General features: G+C 38.6%; 1 protein-coding gene across 1 annotated transcript in view; it reads left to right on the forward strand.

Annotated features, from left to right (window-relative positions):
• MORC1 (MORC family CW-type zinc finger 1) overlaps positions 1 to 25,698 on the forward strand; it is a 175,100-nt gene that overhangs the window by 90,697 nt on the left and 58,705 nt on the right. Inside the window, exons 14-18 of the mRNA XM_036744120.1 lie at positions 2,129 to 2,257; positions 4,566 to 4,671; positions 8,798 to 8,936; positions 23,376 to 23,444; positions 23,653 to 23,883. Of these exons, the coding sequence (XP_036600015.1) occupies positions 2,129 to 2,257; positions 4,566 to 4,671; positions 8,798 to 8,936; positions 23,376 to 23,444; positions 23,653 to 23,883 (674 nt within the window). The remainder of the gene's footprint in view (positions 1 to 2,128; positions 2,258 to 4,565; positions 4,672 to 8,797; positions 8,937 to 23,375; positions 23,445 to 23,652; positions 23,884 to 25,698) is intronic.

Here is a 25,698-nt window from a genome sequence, read left to right on the forward strand (position 1 = left end):
GGAGAAGGAAATAGCAAACCATTCTAATATCTTTGCCAAGAAAACCCCAGATCAGGCCACAACTAAAAATGACACAAAAGCAACAAAATTTATCATAAGACCTATCTTCTGTAGAAGAAGTGTGCCAACTATGGGGGCAGCTAGGTGGCGCAGTGAGTAGAGTACCAGCCCTGGAGTCAGGAGGACCTGAGTTCAAATCCAGCCTCAGACACTTGACACACTTACTAGCTGTGTGACCTTGGGCAAGTCACTTAACCCCCAATTGCCCTGCCTACCCCCTGCAAAAAAAAAAAAAAAGGAAATGTGACAACTAGCAGTATGACCTTGGGTTAGTCCTTAGCCTCTCTGGAAAGTAAGGAGATTGGACTTGAAGAATGCTCTAGAATTCTGTGATACCAAGTTATTACAGTCATTCAGAACATGATTTTTGTTGTCACTTATAAGAGACCCCTGAAAACCTAATCAGATTTGTTTAGGGAACTGTGAATCTTCTTAATCCATAAAAGGCCAAGAGTAAATTACTCTAGCATTTTTTTTTCCTCATACAAACTTATATAAGAGAATGCATGACTTTAATTCTCCATGTGTCAATCCCAGATCTTCACATAATTTAACTGGTTACACTGGGCTTTACTAACCAAGGTCTAGGAACAGACTTAGTCTTGAAAATTAGATGTGTGCTCCGGGCCAATAACAATTTATAATAAGACAGTAGTAATGAAAATGGATTTTTTAAAATGTCAGGATAAGTTGAGGGGTAGAGTTGGCTAGTGTAGTACCATAAATTGATAAATTTTAGCTTGTCTACAAGACCATTGTAATGGATATGTGGGAATCTTTGAAATTTACAGGAAGAATCTATCTTTTCTTTTTTATTCTTCAGGTTCTCAAATTTCATCATTTGCTGTTAATTCACCTCTGGGCACAAGTGCAAATTTAAAACCTTCATTAAGACACATTAACCCAAACAGCAGTGATTAAAACAGAATATTAAAAATATCCATCATAATGTACCACTCCATTAGCAAAGACACATTTAAAACAATGACTTTTATAGAATTTCATGCCAGGGCAGGACAGACAAGGTTTTTCATAAATGAGGCACCACATCCTCCATTTCCCCACATTTAGAATTTGGGAAGTATAAGCATGTGAGCATATTCTCAGTTCAGTTGTCACTGTCTTAATAGTAGATGATTCAGAAAGAGAATCTTTGGGGTTCATCATTTAGAGGTTTTTAGATTCAGGTCGTGACCTTGTATTTCAGTTGAAGAAAATTAGTATTGATATCAGTCAATCAACAAGCATTTAATTAAAGAAAAAATATATATGGAGAGAACCAAGATAACCCTCTGCCAGTTATCACTTTTGTCATATCTGATTTGATCTCCTGCTTAAAAGTATGAAGTAGTGGGCTTAATAATTTGGGTCTAGCAACCCTGTGGCATAAAGAGGGGCAGTAATATTTGCATGTGTTTGTTGTGCTAGTCTCACTGCATGAAAGGCAATGTGACCTGTTGGATACAGAGACCTGGCCTTGAAGCCAAGAAGACTTGGGTTCAAGCCCTGCCCCTGGCACATGCTGAATGTGCCTGTATGTTTTTATGCTCGAAGTCTGTGCTCTAGAACAAAGAGGTGTCAAACATGCAGCTAAACCAGATTAAAATGGAAAATGTTTAACAAAATGAATAAAAATATAATAAAACATATTGTTAATGTGTGGTTTTCTAAGTTAATGTGCATCCTGAAGGGATCAGTTTCTATTTGAGATTGACATCGCTGCTCCAGAATTCTATTCCTTAAAGGGAACCTCTCAGGCTCCCCTGTATATGTTGCATGTTGATGTAAAGTAAGGATTGAATGAAAACCTTGACACTAGGGTAGAAAGGGAGTGGAACTATAAAGAGGAGAAAGGGGAAAATCAAGAGCATCTGGAATTATTCAGGATAAAGAAACCTTGGCTAAGAACATGAATATAAAAATTTATGAAGAATTTTAAGGGTGGTGTTTAAATTAAATGAGGAGAGTCCCTTATGGAAACCTTTAGTAACAACAGCTCTAAATGTTTTATTGCTTCAAAATGCGTTACGTTGCTCATTTCCTTATCCTTGTATGACTTTTTTTTAAGGTAATAGAAATCTGATGCTCTTCTGGAATGAATTTGGATACCAGAGTGACAAGTGGTTGGAGAAGCCTTTAAATTCTGCTCGGTACAGAAGAAGACAAGCCAGTGAGATGCCGTTCATCATTCAGTGTGGCAAGTGTGGTCCACATATGGCTGGTGAAGGGCAATGCAGTTTGCAGTCAGCTTTGAGTTATCCCTGGCAGTGGAGAGTACCAGCAGTGGGGGAGACAGATGATTTACCACCATGCAGAGATCTGCTCTTGTTCCCTCTTGAAACTTCTTAGGGTGTGTCCATCTGCTGTCATACAGCAGAGGGTCATCTGAGTAAAGCTCTGGAGAGTAGCAGTAGTGAGACCGGACAGAGGGAGGAAATAGCCTTGTATGACGTGGATGATTAAGGGTTCATACATTCATGGTTCCAATAACTGAGAGTGCCAAATCCAAATCAATGCCAAATCTCCATTTCTTTGCAACCTAACCCTGTCAGCTTTTCATTCAATCATTCTGTCCTTTTCCAAATGGCTCTTTAAGACTATATACAAATGTCATTGGGACATATTTATTGAAATGAATACATATTTTTAAATAGACTGTGTACACAAAAAAATTGGAAATAACATTTTTAAAATTTTGATTCTGTTCATTTCCTTAACTGAAACATGGTGCAGTGATATGTTTTAAATTCATTTGCTTCTTCTATTCTATGTCCCCTGAAAATGATTGGAAGAGATCTGACCTTATACCCAGTGGGAAGGAACCATTCTTGAGTTTACACCAGATGCAGGATCTAGCACATCCCTGACCCTTAAGACTTACACAGGACATTATAGTGACTGCCTAAATCAGTCCGTCTTTGGACAAATTAGATTCAATCCTGGATCATCATTTTATGGTAGAGAGGGATAGTTTCCACACAAATTTGGGTACACAATAGCAGTACTGTCCACAATAAGACAGTCTACATGTGCACAGTTGGTATTGGGGAAGAAATAGTTTAAATTCAGCCTAACATTTGCATGCTGTATTGTGTCAGTTTTCACAACAGCTGAGAGTTGAACTATTTTTTTCCAGTTTCTTTTTGTGTGCATATAACCTTAAAGACTAGGGTGGTACTTGTAACAATTTTGAGCATATTTATTGGCTAAGACAGAAGTTCTAAGTGCAATGATTTGTTTTTGTTGTATCATATAAAAGAAATGGTACAGTCTTTCATATTGGAATATTTATAGTCATATTGAAAGCAAAAGAAAAGCTCACATACATTTTGGCCTTCCCATCTTATTTTTTAACTCTTTTATTTCTCTGTCCATACAATCACATACCTACTCAGCTCATGGTATTGGCAGGTATTAATTTTACTAACATATAGCCTGAGGAGATTTTTCCCTGTGTAGACAATTGAAGAGATTTTCTAAAACTGACAAAGTGAATACAAATGACTAATCATAAAGACAACTAACATTTTGATCGACATAGTACTTCCCATAATATTTATGAGGGGAAATTTCAAGTTTTGTGATAGTATATGATTTTCTCATGGTTTTCCAATGATATTAGAAACTTTCATTTTATCTCAGATTTTAGTTAAAATGTTTCTAAAAGAATTTAAATAATTTCTTGGCTTATATGAGTTTTAAAGCCTATCATCATCATTTTATTTTAACCCTTAAAAATTTAAAGATTTATGTATAACTATTTTGAGCCAACCATCTATGAATTAGTAGATAAATTGTTGATGAAGGACAAAGAGGTTAAATGTCTCTTGCTCAGAGTCACACAGCAAGGAAGTGGTCAGATGTGAAATTTGAACCCAGGTCCTCCTGAAAGCAAGATCATGCTTGTATTACACTGTCTTCATTCCTAAATACAAGATGCTTCTTTGAAGAGATAATGTGCTGTAGTTGATAGAGGGCTAATGTTGGACTTAGGAAGACGTAAATTTAAATACTGCCTCTGACACATAACTAGTTATGTGACAGTGGGAAGCTGTTTGCCCTTTTGATTTTGCCAAAACTGTTCTTTAAGACTATAAGTTACGGAATAGTTGTAAATCTGCTTTAGTGGAGAGAGTTTTTATATCAGAAGTTCCTTATGCCGATGAAATGGCCCAGAAGGGAGAAAATATATAATTTAACCAAATAGTATAATGCAATTATATATAATTCTCTATTTTATAGTTTCCAGGTGATTAATAACCATTCAAGATGAAGTTGGACTGACTTTTGATAAGCAGGTTTTCAAATATTTCTCTTTTCTTTCCAAAATGTGGTAAATTACTTTTTAGAAATTCCTCCACAGTCTAGCAGTAACATTGCAGTAGGACTATACATAATTAAATGATATTTGACCGCAGCTTTATCTGGCTATTAATAGGTGATCTTCTGAGTTTCTCTACATTGACAGTGCTATCCCTTGTGTCTCTGATTGCCTTTTTCCTCAGATCTTTGCCTTAAATGGAGAGCTTTACCTTCTGCTGATGATTATGAGAAGAGAGAAAATCTTGGCAATTGGACTTGTGCTAATAATCCAAACCTCTTGGAAAACAGGTAGATTTTGATGGCTGTTAAAATTCCCCTGTCATGCTGAAAAAAATAACTCTGATGGGCTTCTTTTTGGTAGGGCCAACTTGGGAACTCCCATTTCCATCAACTGTTTTCTCTCATCTTTCAGGAAGTACATTAGGGGTAGAGAATCATTCTCAAAATTTCATTAATTCTGTCTCCTTTACAAATCAAAACAGTGTCACTTGTGATGAGAGACATGAGTTAAATTTAGCAGTGTTGACAGTGGAGTGATGGACCTTGAAGTCTAAAATAAATTTCGTCTTGTATTTATAATTTTCTTATGAACTGACAAAATATTGACTATCTGTTTTCCATTTTATCAAAAAGAGAAGTACTTAAAATGGTGGCAAGAGATGTAGGAACTCTTGACCATCAGGCTAGTTAATCAAGGGATGGTTAACACAGAGAGAGGGTTTATGTCTTATTTCCTACCACTCATGAATAGGAGTAAGGAAAAATAGACTTTGTAAAGGGGGTATTGGCCAAGAGGGCCCAATCATCGGAGCGTGCTCTGTATAAACATAAAAGGAAATTATGAGTGTTCTCTAAAAATTGGGTCCTTGTTGGCCATCCACCTCCTATTACAACTTGATGAGCCCTCTCAGCCCTTTTCAGCTGTGTTTGTTAATATGGTGAATAGTAAAGTATCCACTTTAAATGCAAACCATCCTAGGATGTAGTTTCTTTTTTTTTGCTTTTTCTTTACAAATTTCTTTTATTTTCAATTCATGGAACAGAACAAGCATTTCCATAATACAGTAGTGTCTTATAAAGGATCATTGTAAAATTCAGTCTTGACTGTGGGTACTGCTGCTTTCAGCTGTTTGGACATAGGAGAACACCATCAAATGAGTTATAGAGGTATTTATTACATAATATCCCAAAAAGATTTTTGCGCCCTTGTAAGAACTGAAATATAACCAGACCTTGTGTTAGGTAAAGTAGACTATCAATTTATCACCTTTTTAGAGAACCTAAATCAATTCTACAACTTATTAGTGAGTTAGAAGCATCTTTTCAAAGATCTTTTCCCCTTCTCTCCAGGTCAGATTCATGAATGGCACTAGTAATCAGAGTCACTGGGAGTGGTCAGCTTAGTTAATGCTTTGGGGAGGAGGGAGTAACTGTGATGAAGTAATAGATCCTGGATGTCAATTTAAGCAAATTTAAATTATACAATTAAATGAAAAATAATATTTCTAAAAGCTACAAATGAAGCTATTTTATGAATTTGGGGAAGTTTTGGTTTTTGTTAAGTTGTTTTGTGTTCATATGCCTTAGGTACTTCAGGACATAGAGTCTAACCCATAACCCCTTCTATAACATTGCCAACAAGTGGTCGCCTAGTCTCTGCTTGAAGACCTCCAATTTGGGGGATCATACTCTCTCCTAACGCAGCCCATTTTTCATTTTTGGGGTACTCTATCAGGATATTTCTCCTGTAGCAGTTCTGTATTTCTGAGTTTAAAGAAAAAGTTGACAAGCGCACAGTCCTTTTACTGAAGTAAAAACAAAGCTTCTGTAAATGGAGCCCCTAGTTGTCTTCAAGTCAACACTGTGGGTGGTTGTCTAGTTTTCCAATAATGCTTCAGATTTCTTTGTTACACACTTTTCTTGGATAATAACCAACACATTTTCTGTGGGTGAACTTAGAGATGTTGTTTTTTTTTTTTTTTCCATAGCAGGACCTGAATGTGAAAGTAACTAGTCACTTTCATTCACAAAATATTTTGGAGTTCTTGGAAAACATGAAGTGTGGGTCCTGTTTGCTTTATTTTTTTTCCTTGCCCTATAAGGAGAAGAAAACTCTTTCTCCAGCCTTTTTGTTATATTCTCTAGGTACCTCCAGCTGCCATAAGAGATTGTTTGATTGCTATCAGAAGTCACACCTATGGAATGCTTTAACCCAGGTCTCTTCTGACCCAGTGTTCTTTCTACCACAGAATTTAAGCATGGGGAAGTAGGAGCTTTAGGGAAGGATTTTCATACCAGCATCTATCCTGGTTTGACCCATCTCCATCTCTAGCCACATTCTGAATATAGGGATCTGTAGCCATAATGGCCTTTGTTTTCTTTGAATGACTCAGCTTACCTCATTGAGCCTCTGGACACTGTGGCTTGCTCTTCCGGGGCAGGAAGCCCAAAGAGCATGCCGGGAAGCAGACAACTTCCTGTGTGATGAGTCATGGGGCTGGCTGAGGGGAGGTGTTAACCTCTACCCTAGGGGGAGGGGCCAACTCAAGAACCAATCAGCCCTGGTCATTCAGGCGGAGCTTGATGATGTCAAAAACCCTATAAGAGGGGAGAGGACAGCTTGAAGAGCTCTCTTTCCTTTTCCGGTTGGAGCCAGCGACAGTTACGACAGTTACATCGTCAGTTACAGCGACCGTTACATCGTCAGTTACAGTTGCAGCTTCAGTTACAGACACAGACACAGCTGAGGCAGGAGCTGCCAGTAGCAGAGCTGATCTACGGGAGGAAGCTGAACAAAGACTTCAGGCCAGTGGGTAATCTTATTACCATCGAGGGGGAAGCATGATTTTGCTTTACGCAATCATGCTTCTCTGTAGCCTCCTGGTTACTCTTGCAAGGCGTACTTATTGGGCCTGGAAGATTTTGATCAACATATCAAAATGGGGCTTCTGGTTCATGGGTTGGTTACTGTGGAGCCTAAATAAATGTTTTGATTCTTCTGCCTTCTACTTTGAGAGTTTCTTATATCCGGCGGTTCCGAACCTTTCAGACATGTTTATGATCCTCTTTGAGATTATAAACTCTGCCCTCCTGATACAGGATCTGACCATGTTGACTGTGATCAAACTAAAAGCTATAAAATTCATGAAACCAGTAATCTTGTCTACCCAGAAGAGAGTCAAGAGTCCAGAAGTAAAGAAAATGGGGCAGCTAGGTGACATAGTGAATAGAGCACTGGCCCTGGAGTCAGGAGGACCTGAGTTCAAATGCAGACACTTGACGCACTTACTAGTTGTGTAACCTTGGGCAAGTCGCTTAACCCCAATTGCCTTGCCTCCCCCACTCCAGAAAAAAAGAAGTAAAGAAAATAACTTCTATACAATTTAGATGCCACAAAAACCATTTAATGAAGCTCATGTACTTTATGCAGATTATCTCATTCCCACCACCATCTCAGAGCCCAGTTACCATTATTTTAGATAGGACTCGCAATTCTAACAACACTGTCTATTTGGCTTACCAGCTCAAAAATTACAGACTAATAGGAAAGTAAAGACAGCTACACAAATAACTGTGGTACAAGTTAGGTTGTGACTATGTAGTAAGATGCAGAGTACTATAATAGTTGACAAGGAGACATTACTTCTGGCCAGGAAGATCAGGGTGGGCTTTCCAGAGGTGATAAAATTAAGACTTGGAAAAATAATAGAATTTAGATTGGCTGATTTGGGAATAATATCGGCAGGGTAGCAGAGCAAGGGTAGAAGGATGGGGTAATGAGGGGATTACAAGAAGAGTTAGTTTCATTCTTTATGTCCTAAGCACTTAGTACAATGGCTGACATAGAGTGGCTATTTAATAATGCGTATTGATTAATTGAACCAGTCATCTGGGTTGATTGATTGATTGAGTTGTGAGTTGTGCTGGTTGGCTGTCCTTAAGTACAGAGACCATCCTATCTGACTCAAAAATGACTCATGATATGACAAAGAATATTCCTTTTGAAAAGCCTAATTAAAAGTTGACAATTTCTTGAAGTCAGAACTGCCTAGAAAATCTGGGACACAAGCTTTAACACTTGGAAACACAAGGGAGCACAGTTGAAAAAAAAAATGAAAGACTTAAATTCATTCTGATTTGTGAAGGGCCTTGAATGCCAGGCAGGAGTATTTGAATTTTGTTCCACAGATAGTAGAGAGCCAGTTAGAATTTTTGAGCAAGGGGTAACATACTAAAAAATGGGGTTTGGAAAGTTTCATCTGGCAGCAGTGCATAAGGCTTCAGGAGGATGTTGCTTCCTATATCCTATTTCTGGTGTTTAAGATACTGATGATCAACTCTCGCCATCGTGATAATGGTCAAATAGCCTGTTCTTTTTCGTTGACCTTATTTCTTGTGCTCATTGATTCTGCAGTTGTCACAGTCCAGAACAACTCCCTTCTTTCCCCCTGGGCACCATGAAACAAGTGTCATCATCAGAAAACGAGAAAGAGAAACAACTCAGAGATTCAATCCAAAGATATCAGAATAAATTGGCAGAACAGCAGTCTTGGGTGAGTAACTAATTATTCATCATTTTCACAAAATATAATGATGCTGTGCCATAGAGGGCAGTTTGTGGAATCTTAGAATTGCAAGGGATTGAAGACGTCCTGAAATCTGATTTCCTCCACAACATGAATCCCCAGTACGACATTCATGACCAGTGGTCATCAGGCCCCTGTTTGAACACTTCCAGCAACAGGGACCTCACTGCCTCATGGGATTGTCCGTTTTGTTTTGGGACCACCCTGATTATTAGGAAATTCTTTGTTACACTGAGCTAAAATTAACGTCTTCCTACGATTTTCACATATTGGTCCCACTTATACCCTTTGAAACCACCCAGAAAAAGTTGTGTTCTTTTTAACTCTTCTCTTTCGCATGACATAACTTCAGAATATTTTCAGACCTCTGTTGTTCACCCTCCTTACCTCCCTGTTATCTCTTCTTCTGGCTAAAACCCTGCAATTCCTTCAACTAGTCTTCATAGAACATTAGTCGGAATCACTGTATCAATCTATTCACTGGACATGCACCATTTTGTTATTGTTCCTCCTAAAATGTGCCACTCAGAGTCAAGCACATGACATAGGTGTCGTCTGGCCAGGATAGAGGAGAGTGGCATGTTGTTTCATTGGAAAGGGTGATGGATTTGGAGTCAGGGCTTGGGTTCAAATTTTGGTTCTACAGGTTTGTAGCATGTTGGGTAAGTCACTACTCTGGGCCTCAGCCTTCTCCTCTGAAAAGTAAGGGAGTTGGATCAGATGGATTCTTAAGGTCCCTTCCATCTTCAAATCTGTGATCCTTTAAGGGATACTGTCTCTTGGCAAGTTTGCAGACCTCTAAAACCCTCATCTCTTTTTTTAAGATGGTAATTAATTCCCATCATTTACCAGGATTTTTTAAGCCTGTTTTTACAATTCATTTTAGAGAATTTTTTTTAAAAGAGAAAGATCAAATAAGTCTGGAATTATCAGAGCTAGGCAAAGTGCCATTTCCTTGAGAACTTTATCAGTGTTGGTTAATTCATCTTTATAATAGCCTTATAATGTAGAATGGAAGCTCACAACCGGTCCTGCACTCTCCACCCTCCTTCAGCCCTTGTATCCAAAGTGTGGCTAAATCAGGTCATTTCTACCTTCATAATACTCCTCCCATACGTCCCCTCTTTCCACTCACATATTCTCCGCCCTGTTGCAAATCCTCATCACCTCATTTCCAGAATATTGCAATTCCTTCAGGTTGGCTTCCCTGCCTCCATTCTATCCCTATTCTAATCCATTCTCCACGAGGCTGCCAAAGTAACCATCCTAAAGAGTGTGTCAGATTGTGGTTTTTGCCCTTCTTTGTATCCTTTGTGTTTAGTGCCTGGCCTATAGGGATTTCAGTAAATGCTTGTTGACCGACAGATTGACTTCTTGAGGGAGGGAAACATTGGAGTTTTTTGTCTTTGTAACTTCCGAGCCTAACAGAGTACCTTGCGCATAGTAGGTATTTAATAAATGTTTGTTGACTTGAATCAAAGACTGGGAAACTGAAGCCTAGAAAAGTGATATACAGTTTACACAGGAAACCCGTGTGTGTGTGTGTGTGTGTGTGTGTGTGTGTGTGTACACATACATTCATATACACATATGCACATTATACATATATATGCAGCTAGGTGGCACAGTGGATAGAGCACTGGGCTTATAATCAGAAAGACTTATCTTCATGAGTTCAAATCTGGCCTCAGACATGACTAGCTGTGTGGTCTTGGGCAAGTCATTTAACCCTATTTGCTTCAGTCCCTCCCTCATCTGTAAAATGAGCTGGAGAAAGAAAAGGCAAACCACTCCAGCATCTTTGTCAATAAAATCCCAGATGGGGTCACAGAGAGTCAGACACAACTGAAATGATTGAACAGCAATATACATACATATTTGTGTGTGTATCTGTATGTATATATGTACTTTAGTAAAGGGTTTACTAATACAGAAACTTTCAAATTGACACGTTTTAGAAGAATAATAAAAATAAATGTTAGGAACATTAAGGACAAAAGTAATTAATATTAGGAAAATAATTTTGTTTATAAAAGTAGTTTGATCTCGACGTCTCCAATTAAAGGGGAAAGTGCCATATTACAGTATTTTTTAAGTTTGTTTTTTATTTGTACCTGTGATTTCATTAGTATAAGGATCCAAGTGGGAAATACCCAAGAAGATGGTAGATCAGTCAGTTAGAGTTGCCTGAGGCCTATGGATAGTGGCCCTATCTTTATTACTCTAAGGGACGTCCTCTGATCCAAGGACCTCTAGTAATACTAGTTTGGTTTTCTAACTAGTAAAGACATTAGAACTCAGGACATTTATATGCGGATTTTATTCTTTTCTTTTCTTTTTTTTTTATAGAGCTCAGGGTACCTGTTAATCTCTTTAAGAGCTTCAGTTAGGAGGGTTTTATTTTTCCTGTTTATTATTGGACAGATTGTGGCAGGGTTATTAGAATACAGTCTTGGTCCCCCAAAGCCCTGGTTTCTTTTTCTTTTTTTGAGTAATTGAATTTACCATTCTAATCCAACAAGTAGGTGTTGAGCACTTACTATGTGCTAGGTACAGGGGATCCAAAAGGCAAAAACCGAAAGGAACATGTCAACAGACAGACATATACACAGTCTTAGGACAGTTTTTTATATCTCAGTTGGTATGATGATGCAGTTTGTACATGGTGTAATTATGTTAACCTTAAACTGATCAACTGAGGGGGCCGTGAATAGACTACTAGACTGGGTGGCAGGAAAACCTGATTTCAAATATGGCCTCAGACACTTAGTAACTCTGTGACCTTAAGCATCTCACCTAACCTCCTGCACGCTCAGTTTCTCCATCTGTAAAATGAGGAAAATAACAACATCTACCTCGCAGAATTGTTGTGAGGTGAGTGCACATGGATAAAGTGCTTTGCAAACCTTCGAGCACTATGTAAACGCTATCTATCATTTTCTGGCTTCTTTCGGCTGTCCTTTAGAAGAGAGGAGGGACCAGAGGTGAGAAAGGGGAGGAAAAGTAAGAGGTCCGCATTAGCCATGGACACATGTAATCTGCTTCTGAAAAATTGAGAGGTGACTGAATTTCTGGCCTAGGGAAATCAAGCTATGTTTCCCTTTTTAAAATGCGTGCTTCCTTACGGGACATGAGTATCTCTTCCTGATTAAAAGATACCATAATCATCCAAGACCATTGTGTCTTTCCACAGTCCCTTCTGCTCTCCCAAAGCTACCCCCTAATCTAGATGCGTAGACCCTTTACCCCTAACAAGGCAAACAAGGTTGGGGCCGGTCAGGTTATTGACCCACGGTACAAGCGTGTGTCATCTGTAAGACAGTTGGCAGGAGACCCTTCTGGCTGCAACAGTCCATGATTCTGTGTTATGTATCTCAGGCCGCCAGAGGGCACAAGCAGGATGGATGGTCTTCATTACTGTGGTGCTTTGTAGCTTACCTCCCTCCATGCCATATTCCTTCCCCATCTCCCTACCTCCCCAGCTTATTAATGGATAGGCAAACAAAATTGTGACCACTCTAAGGGCCCATTTAGAGCGGGCCGGGGCAGACAGTAGTAATTATTAACTGTTCATTGTATTTTTTAAATATTGTGCTGGATGAGGCAATAGGGCAGGGAGAATATCAAAGAAATAGACTTCTCTGCCTCACCCTACCTCCTAGGAGGTTTACAGTCTCAGGAAGACACAGTGTGTGTGTGTGTGTGTGTGTGTGTGTGTGTGTGTGTGTGTAAGAATATATAACAAAATTAACAAATATAGCTCAGGAACTGGTTTCCTATATATAGATATAGATAGATAGACGGATATAGCTACAGAGATATAGATCTAGATAGATAGATAGGCAGGCAGATATAAAATATATGACCAGAAACACATTTAATCCATAAAAGGCTAAACTGTAATATATCATTCATTTGAATTTCTCCTAGCCTGGAAGGAAACAGGTTCCTGAGCTCTACTTATTAGGTTAACTTTGTAATACATCCTTAAATGCCATCCATCCATCCATCTATCTGTCTATCTATCTGTCTGTCTGTCTGTCTGTCTATCTATCTATCTGTCTGTCTCTCTCTACCTAGATAGGCCCATATCTTTATCCACCTAGCTACTGCATAGTCAAGTTATATAGCATAGGCATAGTAATAATGTAGTCCACTTGCTAAAACACTGTGTATATATGTGTGTGTGTCTATACATCCATATTATTATGTCTGTGTATAACTTACAGTATATCAAGGGTTAGACATAAAACTGACTCTGGAGGGGACTAAGACTGGATAGATAGATGCATATGTAGATATACATATGATATATAGATATACATTTATCAAGATATAGATAGATAGCTGTAGTTCTATAGATAGATAGTCAAAGAGGATTTAAGAATGTGTCACAAAGTTAATATAACAAGTATAGCTCAGGAACCTGTGTCCTCCCTGTCTAGGAGAAATTCCAGTTAATGATAGAGTTGCAACCTAACGTTTTAGGGATTAAATGTATTTCCGGCCTTGTATTCTGTCAAGCTGCAGTGACAAGCCAGCACCCTCTTTATAAGTTGTGCCTCTGTAACAAACCAGCGCCTTGGTTTTTTTCCCATCAGATAAATAATCTTTTCTGTTTTCTGCTCATCTCTGTTGCCTCCCTCCCCAACAAGTTACGTTGCATAGTTGCTGTTCTCTGAAGGGCATGCACCATCTGCTGGCCGCACTGTAAAATCCTGTGTTGTTATCTGCTGGTTTTAATGTCATCTGTAGAGTTAGTGAGCTTTTTTATAGGATGAGAGGGTTTTGCTCGTATTTATGCATCTCACTTAGTCCCCTTCAGAATCATTTTTCTATCTGACCCTTCATGTATTATGTGTATAATGATATGTGTATATATATGTATGCATATGCATATACATGCATATATGTCTACTGTTTTGGTCAGTGGATTGTGGTATTAGATACTATGTAACTTGACTATATAGCAGCTAGATCGTTAGAGAGATGGGTTTGGCATCAGGAACACCAAGGTTCAAATGTGACCTCAGACACTGTGTGACCCTGGGAAAGTCACTTAACCTCTGTTTGCCTCAATTTCTTCATCTGTAAAAATGGGGATAATAATGGCACCTACCTCCCAGGGTTGGTATGAGGATCAAATAAGATAATGGTTGTAAAGCACTTAGTACAATGCCTGCATACAGTAAGTGTTACATAAATGCGTATTATTATTGTTATTCAAGAACATATAACACTCTTATCCACATACATACTTTCAGTTTTGAATTTCCCTAATTTGTTTTTAAAATATCATTATCACATTCCCATAGTTAAGCCTAACATTGTAAGATGAGGCATTCACTCCTTTTTGGTATAATTATCATGGAATTTATTTGTTTCATTAATATATGTATATAATGTTAATTCTATGCAATTTAACAAATACTTTAAAATTTTATTTATTTTTGCTTTAATATCATCTCTTTGTCTGAAAAGAGCCTTCCCCTCATCTACCCTGTGAGCTATCCCTTGTAACAAAGAATAAAAGGGTACAGAATAGCAAGTTCAGCAAAAATAACCAATGTATCAGCTGAGTCTGAGGGTACTCGCAAGCTGTAGCATGCGCAGAGGCCATGCTCCGATAAACTGTTTTGGCAGACAGGCTAAACCAAGTTGAGGATGAGTGACAGGCCTCAAACTCATTGCTAAGTTAGGGCGACACCTACCCCAAGCATGTGAAGACGTACCGTGGTGCAGTGGATGCATAAGAACAATTTGTTCCAATGGCCATGAAGGTGGCTGGAACAGATGCTGCCCCAGTGCTCAGATCTTGGTCATCGCTGCGTCCTGGGCCATCGCCAGTTCTCTTGACTTTTGTTTTGCCACCGCACTTTGATGACTCTAGAAGAGAGAGGCAGGCTGACAACTTTGTGAAACTCTGCCTCACTTAAATCCAATTCATTTATCACCTCATGATGTCATCCGTCCTGGAAAGACAAATAGTATAACAGAGTCTTGAAAGGGAGGAGTGATGTAGGCAAATTGCCATCTCTGGGGATGATAGAATCAAGTAACACCTAATATGTGCAAGGCATTGTGGTCAGTATGGCGTACACAGGTAAATTAGACATGGTTTTCATGCTCAGCACCATTTGCAAATGAGTACTTAGTGTGTATGTGTGCGTGTGCGTGTGTGCGTGTGTGTGTGTCTTATTAGTGAAGGTCAAATCTATCAAATCCTGGACAAATTATTAGGATATAATATATTCTCTTATTTGATCCAAATGAAGTATGGAACTTGGACAGGAGTGTAGTGATTACGTGTGAATCCCATTTATCTTTTTCATAGTCTGGACAATGAACAAAAAAGGCCCTGTAAAGACTCCAGAATTTGAAATGGAGCAGAAATGTTAACTTAGCATCGTCTGCATCATTGATGTAAATGTATAAAATGAAACCGTATAATCTGGCAATTCCCAAGTAGATTGTTTGTCTGTAAAGGGTAGAGTAAAAAGAGGGCTTGCTGAAATTTTAGTATTATTTCCCAAATTGGAATGGCGTGTCTGATGAGCTTAGTGATGAGAAAAACACACACATTTCTTCATTTAGGATTTAATCTTTTTAATGTGTGGCCATTATGTACAGTTCTGAGACTTTAGATCTATAAGACAGCAAAGAAGATCTGTTTCTATATTGAATGCACTTCACAGCTTTCTTGCATACACTGCCATGATCTAGAATTTATGACAGCTAAAGGGCCGTGTCTAACAAGAGGCTATTATACACAGTGTAGTTGAAATATCTTGCTTTATTACTCCTGCTGCAGAGGTCCCTGTTTCTCTATAATGATGCATTGCTTCTTCAGAAGGAATTATACATAATAGATTCACACTTGTGGGTCTCATACTCATAGCATATTAGAGAAAGAATAGTGGAGAAGGAAGTACTTAAATGAGCAGATTATAGACCTCTTGAAGAAGCAGCGTGATAACAGCGGAAAGGTCCCTGGCTCCGGAGTGAGAGGACATGCATTCATGTCTACTCTGATAATTACATTTGTTTGAATTTGGGCAAGTCACTTAAACTTGCTGAGCCTCTGAGGTCCCTTCCAGCTTTATATCTGTATCCTATGACCTCTGTGATCTCTGGCAGCTCAAAATTGATGATCTAGAAAGGATGCCTTGCTTTTTACTTCTACACTGTGAACCCCTCACAAGACCAGGTGCAGGGCACATGCTAGATAGTTTGATAGATACTGCTTGACTCAGCTCCCCAAGTTATTTTCTCATCCATTTCTTCTGGGAAGCTCTGAGCTGTTTGTCCAATATTGTCTTCCTTATAAGGAGGCAGCTAACATTCCTGCCATGCTCCACTCTTGTCTTCCGGTTTTCTTGCCCAACAAAGGAAGGGGGGATAAGGCTAGATCAAATGAGAAAATGTTTGTCAAGCGTTTTGGAAACCTTAAGGGTCATATAAACATGTAAGTGTGAGTTGTTACTATTTTGTTACCTGTAAACTTATGTCTAGCTCTGTGAAATTATGTTATTATCATCTCTACAAAAACTTGTCATATTATTTCTTATTTCATTTCAGATATATACATATGCATACCTATTTCATACACACACACATACACACATATATAAGCTCTTCAAAATCTGCCCTCCTTACTACACCTCTCCTCTACACATTCATGTACTCTGTGATGCAATGATGTTGGTCCCTTGCTGTTCCTCAAACAAGACACTCCATCTCCCAACCCAGGATATTTTCACTGGCATGCCTGGAATGCTTTCCTTCATCTCCACTTCATGGCTTCCATTGCTTCCTTCAAGTCTCAGCTAAAATCCCGCTTTCTACAGGAAGCCTTTTTCCCTATGCCCTTAATTTTCTAACGCCTTCCCTCTACTAATTATCTCCAGTTTTTCCTCTGTTTAACTTGTTTGTGCATGATTAATTTCATGTTGTCTCCCCCATTAGATTATAAGCTCCTTGAAGGCAGGGATTTTTTTTTTTGCTTTTCTTTATATTAGCACCTAGTGCAATGCCTAGCACATAGGAGGTATTTAATAAGTCCTTATTGCCTATGTATATGTATACTGAGACATATATGTGTGTATATATATATATATATGTACACACATACACACACATAATTACGCAGAATTATATAGAGTTACACACACACATATATAGTATTTATAACATGTTTTATGATATTGTTTTTGGAAATTATAGTGAGTTCTTTAGGAGTGAGAAAAGAGCAGTAACCTTTTGTGACTGAAAAAATGTGACAATCAAATGAAAGAATATATGTATGAATATATATAAAAAATATGTAAGGAACTCCATCTATAGAACTGCATATATAGTTATGCCCATATATGTAGTTATACACATAAATAGTTATACATACATACATAGTCACATGTATAGTAATTCACATATAGTTATGCATACATATGATTATACACATATGTAAGCATAATTATACAAATTTATATGGTTATTCACAGGTATAATAACACATATATAGTCACACACATTTGTATAGTAATATACATATGTATAATTATGCAGATACAATTTCACACATTTATGGTTGTACATGTACTTAAATCTTTCCTTTAATTGTCATGTATTTTTAGTCATAAAAGGTTGCTGCTCTATTCTCATTCCTAAACAACTCTCCGTGATTCCCATAAACAATGACATCATACATGTTATAAGTACGAAAACAATTCTACCAGGTTAGTATCACTATCCCCATTTTATGGATGAGAAACTGAAACAGAGGATTTAAATGATTTCTCTCAGTCTCAAAAACTATTCAACAAAACTTACTCTAGGGCTTAGGTTGCCTGATTCCTAATCCAAAACTCTTTTTATAATGCCTTCCTCACACCCTACTTTCAATCTGGATTCCCAGTTTCAGCCTAAGGTCTCCCAAAACAACCTGGATGACCTGATGGGCAGGTGCCAGCCATGGACACAAGAGCTAAAGGGGGAGACATACAGACTACTTCTGCGCTGTGATGAGAAGTGGGACACTCTTCATGACCATCAAGCATTACACAAATTATACAAATACTATTATTCTTTTAATAGGAGAGACAGTATTTTATACAGCAGCTAATATATTAAACCTCGAGTCAAGAAGATACTAGTCCAGATCTCTCCCTTGACACTGTATGATCTTGGGCAATTCATTTCTCTGAGACTCAGTTTCCTTGTCTATAAAAAAGCTAAATTAAGAAATCATTAAGGTCAAACTTTTTAATTCTATATGAACTGGACAGACAATTGAAGCAAGTAACAAAACCTCCTGATCTTCCTGAGCATTGAAAAGTGGCTCCAGAGTAATTGAAACTACTTGGAGTTCAGAATGGGAAGAACAGAGAAAGTCCAGGCTTAAGCCTGGATATCCACAGACTAGATAATAATAATAATAATAATAATAATAATAATAATAATATTGTTGATAATAATAATATTATTATTGATAATAATAAGAATAGGCAGAGACGTGCTGGTGAGCCAGCTCTGACTGGCTCACCAAACATGTTAGATATTTGGTGTGTTTATACCTCAGATGCTAGTAACACTGTTAGCAACACAGATTTAAAGTGAGTGTGGATGCACTTTCCCCCCAACACCCTGCATTTACCAATCCATCCCTCATAATAGGTCACATTTATATAGCATTTTAGGATTTTCAAAGCACTTTACCTATGTTATCCTCCCTACAATCCTGTAAAGCAGGCACTATTATCATCCCTGGGTTACAGATGAGGAAGCTGAGCCAGAAACAGGTGATTTTCCCAGAGTTATGCACGAAGTAAATGTCTGAGACAAGAGATCAGCCTGTCTCACCTATGCTGAGGACCTTCTAGAACCCAAATAATTACAGGGTGACTGAGCTAGAACGAAGGAGGGGCTGTATAGTTCAGCCATCTCATTTAACAGAAGATAAAACCAAGGTTCTCGAGGGTTAAGGGACTTGTTTCAGGCTTTATGGGCAGCAAGTGGCAGATTTGGAATTTAGACCATCTTTTGATACCCAACCTGTGCTCCTTCCACGATACCATGAAGATCCACCCTATGATTTAGAGAATTTTCCCAAGAGGTAAAGTAATTGTAAAAAGAATGAGTTGGGCAGGATCCCCAAAGGGGTGGTCAGAAGTATCAATTAAAATAAGTAGCAAACTTGTTTTGGTGTTAACAGATCTTTTGTCCAGGGGTGAGGAAACTGCAGCCTTGAGCCCACATGTGGCCCTCTAGGTCCTCAAGTGCAGTCCTTTGGTGCCCTCTGGGGCCACATTGAGGACCTCAGGTGGGCCACAGGTGTCCTCAAAGCCACAGATTCCCCATCCCTGTCATAGTGGGATGTTTTTTGTTGTTGTTTGGTTATTTTAAGTCGAGTCTGACTCTTCATGACCCCATTTGGGGTTTTCTTGGCAAAGATACTGAAGCAGTTTGCCATTTTCTTCTCCAGCTCATTTTACAGAGGAGGAAACTAAGGCAAGCAGGGTTAGGTAACTTGCCCAGGGTCACACAGCTAGTAAGTGTCTGAGGCTGGATTTGAACTTAGGAAGATGAGTCTTCCTGACTTCAGGCCCAGCGCTCTATCCACTGTACCCACTAGCTGCCCAGTGGGATAGTTCTTGGGCAAAACTGTAATTCTGACATTGATAAATAAGATAAACACTATAAGAAGGAGAGAGTTGCTTTTCAAATAACGGGGTTGGAAGTGAAGACAGTGTTTGGAGGAAAGTGGGAACCAGATTAGTACAATAATCATAATGACCAAATCCATATTTCACAGAAAGCATAGGATCATAGAATTAGAGTTGCAGGAGACCTCAGAAGCTATCTAGTCCAAGCCTCTCATTTTACAGATGAGGAAATGGACAAATAGAGGTTAAATGACTTGCCCAAAGTCATACTAGCTAGTGTCAGAAATGAGATTTGAACCCAAGACTTTTTGGGGAGGGCTTGAAGCTATGGAGTTTTAGTGGGTTTTCAAAGTAGAAATTGCACACAAGGAACTTAAATAAAATAATAGCTAAAAGCAAACCTCCATAAACTATTAACTGCTGAAAATAAAATTAAAAATGGGTTGACCAGAAAGTCCCTGCAAAGCTATGCAAAAAAACCAAAACCAATCTGCATAGGGACTTCCAACTCATTTTCTTTATGCATATGTTAGCAAAAATTTGCATCTCTATAACATACATTTTGGTAAACATGTTTCTGTAAGAGCAAAATAGCCAAGCCAGATTTCTTGAGAGCTACATTCTAGGCAGAAAAAAGCCACCTCCCTGTTCTGATGTGCTGTTCCTTTTGTTGGGTTGATCAGACCTAGGAACTTTTGCTTGCCTTCATGATGGAGATAAAATGTGGTTGTAGCCTTCTAGACTAATTGCTTGAGCCTATAACAATGTATGCCAGCAGTAAATCTAGTAGATGGTTCTTTATTTTCCCATTTGTGCATAGCTGAGGAATGACAAATCATTTTTTGTGAATGGGTAAGTTTTTAGCATTAGACAACCTCATTTACCTTTGATATGTGTAAAATGGTTTGCCCATAAAGTGATTAAGTATGTGTACCCAAAAGAGTCACTGCGCAACAGCGTGGAATGAGTTTGTATAGATTGTTAGGGCTAGACAGTACCTTAGCAAACATGATCCTTTTTGTTGTTGTTCAGTCATTTCAGTGTTGTCTGACTACATGACCCCATTTAGGATTTTCTTGGCAAAGATTCTGGAGTGGTTTGCCATTTCCTTTTTCAGAGATAGTGAAGTGGTTTGCCATTTTCTTCTCCCACGCATTTTATAGATGAGGAAACTGAGACAAACAGGGTGAAGTGACCTACCCAGGGTCACATAGCTAGCATGTGTCTGAGGCTAGATTTGAACTCAGAGATGAGTCTTCCTGCCTCCAGGCCCAGCACTCTATCCACTGTGCCACCTAGCTGCCCCAGATATGATCTAGGACGGTGGAAAGAGCCCTAGATGTAGTCACAAGCCTCAGGTTAAAATCCCACCTCCACCACTTTCTACGTATGTGACCTTGGGCAATTTATTTATCTGGGCTTCATCTTCTTCCTCATCTGAGAAGTGGGAGGGTTCAACTAAATGAACTCTAAAGCATCTTCGAGCTCTAAATCACTGCTATAATCAGTCTCCCTTATTCTACTGAGGCTCAGATAACTTGTGATTTGCCTACAGTCATACTAGCTAGTGCTAGAGCGTAGACTACAAACTGGGTTTCCTAACTGCTGTGCTGCGATATCTTTTCTACTCCATCTGTCTTGTGAAATAATGAGATGATATTTATAAAGTGCTTTTCAAACCATCAAGTGCTATATAAATGCCAGCTATTATTATTTTTGAGATAACAAGTTAGCCCTCTGTCAAAAAGAGTGGCAAAGAGAGAATAGAGTAGAGGCCATTTCTGCCCAAGATGATAGATTGGGCTACATGACTTTTAAGTCCTCTTCCAATTGCAAGAGTTTATAGTGTGGTGACTCTGGTACCTATATAAAGGTTTCTTTCCTGAGCCATCTTCTCTAACCTTGCTTTCTTACTGTTTTGCTTTGGTCTTGCCTTTCTTTCTTGCTTTTATGATCATTTTTTCCCCCTCCTGCTCAAGGCCAGAGATAGGCAAAGAAGCTTAACACTCCATAAGCACATTTTTACCATTACCATGGTGAAAACACAGCATCATGGACATATACCTTCACTTGAAAAGCAGCCAGGAAAAAAAAGAGAATTAAAAGAGGCTGAGTTACTATTCAAATCAGCTATCACGGGATGTGTTTATACAACAGAAGTCTTAGGGTTCCTTCAAAGACAGTTTTTGTCACTCCCATATCTGTCAATCATGTCAGTGTATGGTGCCAGACAGTGCCATATTTTCAGAGAGGTAATTGGCTTATTGAGTGATTTTGCTAATATCAGAAAGATCTTTTATTCTTAAGAGTTTTTGGTAAATTTATATGTGATTTTTTTAAAGGATTCATCAAAAAATTTTTTCTATGAAAGTAACATTTCTAAAATTTAAGGCAGGGAGGAACAAGTTATCTATTTACTCACTCTTCCAAACTTGGCAAATATTTCCTGATCTCTGCCATTCTTAAGGAAAAACCACCACCTACCCAAACCCTTTACTACTTGACTCTGCAGTCCCTTCAATTTATTATCACTTATCTCTCTTTTCTCGTACTGCCAAGTCCTAAAATCATCTATACTTGGCATTCCCATTTCTTTGCATCCCAGCTACTACTCGACCATTTGAAGGAAGCTTCAGATTCTTAGATGCAGAGATGGAAAGGGAATGCCTTCCAAGCATAGGGAGATAGGTAGAATATTATGTGTGAGGGACAGCAAGTAGGCTGGTTTGGTCAGACTCTGGAGTGAGTGAAGGGAGACAGTGTGTAATAAATCTAGGACCAGATTGTGTTGGCCTTTAAATGTCAAGTAGAGGAGTGACATTGTCAGACTTGTACTTGAAGAATATCACTTTGGCAGCTATCTGGAGTATGGATTGAAGAGAGGATAGGCTTGAGTCAGGGGAACCAATTAGGAAGCCATTACAGTAAGTCAGGTGAGAAGTATCGAGAGCCAGAGCTTGTGTGGTGGCCTCTTGAGTGAAGAGAAGAGAGTGATTATGAGTAGATAGTGGGGAGGTACAGTCAATATGATGTGGTGAGAGAGAGTGAAGAGTTCATTATGACTCGGAAGTTGTAAACCACGGTGACTGGAAAAATGGTTACTACTCCCAACAGAAAAGCAAGTTAGGAAGAGGTGTAGGTTTGGATGAAAAAATATTGCATTCTCTTTTGGAAATGTTGGGTTTGAGATTCATATTCATGACCTTAGTGGTCATCTAGTCCAGCTCTCTCATTTTACAGGGGAAGAACCAGAGGCCAATGAGGATAAATGACTAGTCCATGGTCACACACATAGTAAGTGACAGAACTGAGTTCTTCTGACTCTAAATCTGATGATGCCTTTTTCATGGTGCCATGCTCCCTTCTGACATTTTACCTGGAGTGGTGCAACCAATGACCATTGGTTTCATCTATAAACACCAATGGTTGATTTAAGGTTAAAGCAGTGGTCGATGGCTCTGTGTTGTCTTAATGATTTCTCATATTTTTTCTTTTTTTTTTTTGGAGGCAGGAAAGCAGGTCAATTGGGGTTAAGTGACTTGCTCAAGGTCACACAGCTAGTAAGTGTGTCAAGTGTCTGAGGTCAGATTTGAACTCAGGTCCTCCTGACTCCAGGGTCAGTGCTGTACTCACTGTGCTACCTGACTGCCCCAGTTTCCCATATTTTAATAGTAGAGAATGTAGAAGTGCCAAAGAAAAAAAAGTTTTTATTTTCACACTTGTCAAACTGTCGATTTTCTTATAGAACTTTCACTTTGTGCCAGCAACTAAGACCACAAAATTCCTCCCCAGCTCCCAAGCTTCAGCTCCAAAGGTGAGCAAGTTCAAATATGTTACTTGTATTTGCATCATGCTTCATATATAAAGAGATCTTAAGCATTATTTAACATTAATTTTGAGTCCTGTTTTATGAATCCTGAATTAATGATTTCTGATAGGTTCAATCAATTAATTGATTTCCAATTTCTAATTCAGTTCAGCTTTTCAAATTTGAGAACCAGATATTCTAATTGTCTTTTAAGGAATATGCAAAATCCAGGACAATTGTACCTCAGAGAGACGCTTCAGAACAAGATCCTGGCTCATCCTCAGTGGTATGGGGCAGCCATGTGAGCCAGAAAAGGAGGAGGTCAATGTCAGACTCAATCTCAAGTCATGTTTTGGAGGGTAAAATTCCAGAGACGACTGTGAGGAAGAAAGTGAGGCAGGCAAGAAGATATTTGGAAAATACCAAGATCAATGAGAACTCCCAGGTGGGGTATTTTACTTCTTCATTCTTAAAATTTGTAAAGAGATACTACTAGTCCTGAAGTAGCATTTGGGCAAGGGTTATACTTCATTTTAACTTTTTTTTTCCTCCATATTGTTTAGCCGTGGAATACAAATTACAATCTGTAATGTCTAACCAGGGTCCTGATTTCTCCCATTTTCCTGAATTCTTACCACACCCCACCCAGACACAAAACCCAAAACAAACAAACAAAAAAACCTTCTGACTGTTATTTTCAGCAGAGCTCACACTAGTTGAAAGATGTCCTGAACTTGGACAGACTAGAAAATGTATTTTTAGGTGTAATTTATTTAAAGAGGAAAAGTCCAGATACTTACAGATGGCAAACCTGGGGCATTACATACTCTGGACTTTTGCATTGAATGCTTTAGAGGAGAAGTTTTTGGCCAGATATTACACAGTTTCCAGTTACTCAAACTTAAAAGTTATAGGCAGAGGAGGATTATACTATTGATAATAAGGTAGGACTAAAAAGTGATAAAACCGATTTTTTTTTGCCACCAGAATTTGTACATTCAAATAAATGTAGTTCCTTTTAAAATAATCATTTTGAGAGAATATACACCTATTGCAACAGTAGTGCCTCACTTTTTCTTTTTTAGTAATCTTTAGGCATTTCCTGCAAAGCTAGTTTACTAGCCTCCCAAGGAAATCACTCAATTACTCTTTTCCTTTATCTATTTAATATGTTATTAAGCAGCCTAACTGATCACCCACCAGACTTGACCACAAATGACTTTTGCCTTTTAGGCAAAAGTCAAATCCAGTTGGAGGAAAACTTGCTTCCAAGTAGGCTGTTCAGAAGAACGTGCCACACAGATTCTGCAAGCAATCCATTAGTTTGACAAGAACTTAGTGACTGCTTGCTATGTATGCATAGAGCAAAAATACATGATTCTATCCCTCAAAGAGCCTGTGGTCTGTTAGGAGTGATCTTAGAGGCAGAAGACTTGAGTTTTAGTGCTAGCTCTGACACTTGATAGCGGTGTGACTTTGCACAAAACATGTACTTCCTTTGAGCCTTTGTTACCTGATCAATAAACTAGGTGTAATGATACAGTTATCCCTTCCTCATCTCAGGGTTTAGGAGTGTGGCCCCGCTCCCCCGCACCCCCGGGATCTGGAAGAATCTGTGTAAGATTACTTGGCCTGCCCTTTGTACCAGAGAAGATTTCTGAATTTTTTTCTTTTTCTTTTATGGGATATTCACACTACCTTATTGTAAAATTTGGGTTAAATATTTGGTCATAGGCTCTGTGTTGTCTGCTGGCCTTGAAGCGTCCTCTGCATCTTCTGCAAAACTCCCCCCAAATTCCCATTTAATTTCATATTCCAACATGAGATAATTAAAACCATGATGGGGAAAGTTGGGAGGGGGAAGGGATAACTGTACTCATGCTATTTGCCTCAAGCATCTTCTCTGCTTTTTTTTCTTTTTAGAAAAATGCATCATTGACCTTAAAGTGCTAGACAAAGGTGAATAGTTATTATGAGGCATGTACACAAATAGCGCTCACAAAATAGAAATAAAAAATACAAAAACTGTGAGATGTGTTGGCCAAGAGGGATTACAATTCCCAAAAAGGAGTTATGAAAACATTTTGAGCACTAGTGTCATTGTTGGGAAAACGTTTCAGTCAATCAATTAAAAAGCATTATTAAGCACTTACTATGTGCCAGGCATTATACCTGGTAAATATAATTACACTATCCCAAGGTAATTATTTTGAAGGACAACTTTCATTTGAAGGTCCTTCCTAGGAAGCTGTTTCTTCCT

Source organism: Trichosurus vulpecula, chromosome 2 (genome assembly GCF_011100635.1).
Source record: "Trichosurus vulpecula isolate mTriVul1 chromosome 2, mTriVul1.pri, whole genome shotgun sequence".
Classification (NCBI taxonomy): Eukaryota; Metazoa; Chordata; class Mammalia; order Diprotodontia; family Phalangeridae; genus Trichosurus; species Trichosurus vulpecula.